Raw genomic sequence first — 4,477 nt, 5'->3', positions numbered from 1 at the left:
GCCTTGGGAGGAGGCGATAGGCCTCCTGGCGCCAGAGGGCCCGGCGCGCCCGGTGAGGCTCCCGCTACAGCGCCCCCTGCTGCCCGGAGCCCTTGCCGGCCTGAGTACCCGCTCTTTGCCCACAGGCTTGGGAGTCCTGGTCAATCAAATCTCCCTGGCCCCCATCCTTCCTGCGACCGAACCGCGGTCATATTCATAACTGTTATTTGCCGTTTCAGCGGACCAGAAGCTCTTAGCCAGATTGTAAGGGACAGAGAATAGGGGACAGCGTCTCTTATACAGACGTGAATCTCAAAGCTGTCGGACCCCCTGATCTCTGGGCACCGCTGACATTCTTAAAGATATCAGGTGCCCATTCTTCTCCCAGGTGCGGTTGGAATCCTGTGAAAGATATGTCACCAGGAAAATCATCAGTGCTACAACTCACTGTATTTTCAATTCCTGTTTCTATTTAGTTCAATGGTATTCAACCTCAGATCCAATGCTACTACCCCCACCACGCAACAAATATTTTACCACACCTACTTTACTTTGATCAAAGATGATTATAGATGGTATTATCTACCTCAACATGTAATTTCAAAAATATATATACCATTACCTCACATAAAGGAAAAATAAAATTAACTTAAAATATATATTTTAATATTTTAAATACTAGAAGACATAATAGAGGTCTCCAGTGTTAGCACAGATACATCAAATCACTGTGAACCCAACAGTTAGAAATGCAGAATAACAGAGGTGTTATTCCATCAGGAACTGTGCTTCTTAAAATCATAAACAGAGATGATAAAATTTCTACCAAAACAAAGTTCCAGTTTACATAGCAATTGCATTTCCAGAAAATTCTAAGGTATATTAAAACTGGACAAAAAATACTCTATGTCAACATGTAAAAACAATTGGATCCTAGCCTCAACTAATTACAAACATTTTACTGTGTGCGTAAGGGCAGACACAGGTTTTGTAAGGCCTGAATTATGCAATTTGGGGAGCTCCCCCTTAGGAAAAACAATACAAAATTACAAATATTAGTTACAATAGAAATATTTATTTGGCATAGGAAAAAAGTGATCAGTTTTAAATAGCCAAATAATACTTAAAACATCACAAAAAAGAGCGCCTGGGTGGCTCAGTCAGTTAAGCATCAACTTTAGCTCAAGTCATGACCTCACAGTCTGTGAGTTCAAGCTCCGTGAGTTCGAGCCCTGTGTTGGGGTCTGTGCTGTCAGCAAAGAGCCCAAAGCCACCTTCAGATTCTGTGTGTGTGTCTCTCTCTCTGCCTCTCCCCCACTCATGCTCTGTCTCTCAAACATGAATAAATGTTAAAAAATAATTTTAAAAAATAAATAAAACATCACAAAATCCAGAAAAATATCCAAATATTGTTCATTAATAAACAGCCCAACACATTTCTACAGTCCTTTTTCTTTCTTTTAATAGATTTAGTTTTAGGGCAGTTCTAGGTGTACAGCAATATTTAGTAGAAAGTGAAAAATTTCTCATATAACCTAACCCCATGCATAGCTTCCTCATTACCAGCATTTCCCACCAGAGTGGAATATTTGGGACAATTGATGAATCTACATTGGCACATCATTATCACCCAGAGTTTATAGAGTTCACTCTTGCTATTGTACATGGTACGGGTATGGGCAAATTTATTGTAACGTATATCCACCTTTATTGCATCATGTTCTAAAAATCCTCTGTGCTTCGAATGTTTGCAACACTTTTATTAAATTTTTTTGTTTATTTATTTATTTTGAGAGAGACTGCTCATGCAGGAAAGGAACAGGGAGAAGGAGAGACAGAATCCCATGCAGGCTCCACACCACCAGCACAGAGCCTGATGTAGGGCTTGATTAAACTCACAAACCACAAGATCATGACTTGAGCCAAGATCAAGAGTCAGACACTTGGGGCGTCCGGGTGGCTCAGTCAGGTAAGCAGCCGACCTCATCTCATGGTTCGGGCTCTGTGCTGACAGCTCAGAGTCTGGAGCCTGCTTCAGATTCTGTCTCCTTCTCTCTCTGCCCTTTCCCTGCTCATGCTCTGTCTCTCAAAAATAAATAAACATTAAAAAAAGATTAAAAAAAAAAAAGAGTGGAGACAGTTAAGACACTTAACCAACTGAGCCATCCAGGCACCTCCTACGACATTTTTAATATAGTGTGTTCTGAGTTATCTTTGATCTTCTCTTTATATGACCTTGTAAGATAATTTTCTATAATTACAAATAAAAAGATAACTCTGCCTTTAATTATACTTGGAAGTAACTGAAAATTACATAAATAGGGAGGCCTGGGTGGTTCAGTCAGTCAAGCCTCCCACTCTCGATTTTGGCTCGGGTCATGATCTCACGGTTAGAGAGATCTAGCCCCACACTGAATAACAACACCAACCCTGCTTGGGATTCTCTCTCTGCTTTGCTCTCTGCCCCTCCCTCACTCATGCAAGCACATGCACTCTCTTTCCTTCTGTCTCCAAATAAATAAATATTTTTTTAAAGCCACATAAATATGTCTCACTAAATGCAAACAAATTCTATTCCCAATTCAACTTCTCCTTAGTCAGATCCCCAAAATGCCTGCACCCCCCCACAGTGCCACTCAACACAAGCGGAAAAGTGATGGTGGAGTGCTGCATGAGCACAGAGGCATTAACTGCTCCAGCTAAAAGATTTTACTTCTGCAGGTTTTACAAAGATAACTGACCATATGAATCCCTTCCAAGGGCCTCTCTGAGGGTCTTGGAATGGTTCCGGAATGGTTCTGTACGAAAGCCCTTGAAGCTGAGCTTCATCAGCATCACAATAAATGTGACTCTGTCTACATACATGTCTGATAGGACTCTGCAAACCTCAAGCAGGATTCATGATGACTCTCAGTTTGCAGCACTGTCCTACATATCCTAAGCTGCATGTACCCCTGGCCCATTCACCAAATCCCCTACAATCATACTTCAAGCAAAAGATCCACAGATATACCTGAAAGCTGGCGGGGGAGGGGGGAGGGCTACAGTCCTATCCTGTTGAGAACAAAGGTTTAATCTCTCTCTATCCAGGGCTTCACCTCTATGGTCCTTATATAGTCCATATTGTATAGTCCCTATGATGGACATATACTTTATTTTTACTCCAAATTAGTATTATTGTTTATTAGTGCCTTATCTCCTAGGAAAAAAATGATAAGGTAAATTGATTATCTTGATGGTATTAGAGTTACCCAAGAAGACTGTCATTTGCTGTTTCCAGTTGAAAACGACAAATGGGGGCGCCTGGGTGGCTCAGTCGGTTAGGCCTCCAGCTTCGGCTCAGGTCAGATCTCACGTTCATGAGTTCGAATCCCGCGTCAGGCTCTGTGCTGACAGCTAGCTCAGAGCCTGGAGCCTGCTTCCGGTTCTGTGTCTCCTTCTCTCTCTGCCCCTCCCCCTCTCGTGCTCTGTCCCTCTCTGTATCAAAAATAAATTTAAAACGTTAAAAAAAAACGACAAATTGGATTTCACAAGCATTTATTAATGTTATTATGTACTTTTTATAGAGTATCATGTAGGAGGGAATATAGAATTCAGTAATTCTAACTCAGCTACTATTCCTGCCCTCAGGGGGCTTCCAGTCCCTGTCCTGAGTGCAGAGCAAAGAGGAAGCTCAATACTTGTCAGGCAGGCCAGCAGGTCGGAAGTGGTTGGGGTCCTTGCCGCTCCGGCCCCATTCATTGGCAGCCTGGTCAGCCTTCGAGTCCTCAGCTCCGTGGCCGCTGTCTCCATGCCGAAAAAAGTCTGTGATCCTCTGAGAATTCTCTCTGGCGTCGCTGGAATGGAGGAAGGCAAGTAGGAGATTAATTAGGGGCTGATGAACAATAGCCCCTTCCCTCCATCTCTCTTCTTCCCAAGGGATGGCTGACAGGAGCCAAGGAAAGAGGGGACAAAACACTGACACACATCCCACCCTCCCAAACTAAAACAGAACATCCCAGCTGTGGCGGGTCCCTTTGCTGGGTGAACAGCACTCAGCCGGGGAGGGTGGGGAATGACCCATTCCCACTGGCCTTGCTCTGGCTCCATCGGCCACTCACACCCCACACTGGCACAGAGGAGGAGGAGGAGCCACAGTCTCTACTGGACACTTGTCCAGGGCGCGGCCCCTCCTGGCTGTCCAAGATAGCCAAGCTCGGCTCACCCATCCCTGCATCCCCCAGGGCCCCTGTTACCTGATCACTTTTGCCGCCCAAGCACCCCCAGGTCCCCTCTGTGCGGCATCATAGTTCCCCCGGACGTGGAAGTATTTGTCTGAATCTTTGTAATTGGCTTCTCTCATGTCAGAGTAGGCTCTCCACATGTCTTTAGTCCCTGGAAAGAAAAGAAAATGATGAGAAGAAGGTAGTCATATATTGTCAAAATAGAGGAATAAGACATTTTCCTCCCACTAATTTTGATTTCAGTCTTTGACAAAATCCTTGGAGATGATACTGGC

At 44.0% G+C, this 4,477-nt stretch overlaps 1 protein-coding gene across 1 annotated transcript in view; it reads right to left on the bottom strand.

Moving 5' to 3' along the window:
- Nucleotides 1-3,652: 3,652 nt before the first annotated feature.
- The window catches only part of LOC115306330 (serum amyloid A protein-like), a 5,947-nt gene continuing 5,122 nt past the window's right edge, over nt 3,653-4,477 (bottom strand). Inside the window, exons 3-4 of the mRNA XM_029956674.1 lie at nt 4,215-4,353; nt 3,653-3,815 (exon numbers count right to left, since the gene is read on the bottom strand). Coding sequence (XP_029812534.1) covers nt 3,653-3,815; nt 4,215-4,353 — 302 coding nt within the window. The remainder of the gene's footprint in view (nt 3,816-4,214; nt 4,354-4,477) is intronic.

Source organism: Suricata suricatta, chromosome 11 (assembly GCF_006229205.1).
Source record: "Suricata suricatta isolate VVHF042 chromosome 11, meerkat_22Aug2017_6uvM2_HiC, whole genome shotgun sequence".
Classification (NCBI taxonomy): Eukaryota; Metazoa; Chordata; class Mammalia; order Carnivora; family Herpestidae; genus Suricata; species Suricata suricatta.
This window is presented reverse-complemented; position numbering and strand designations above follow the sequence as displayed.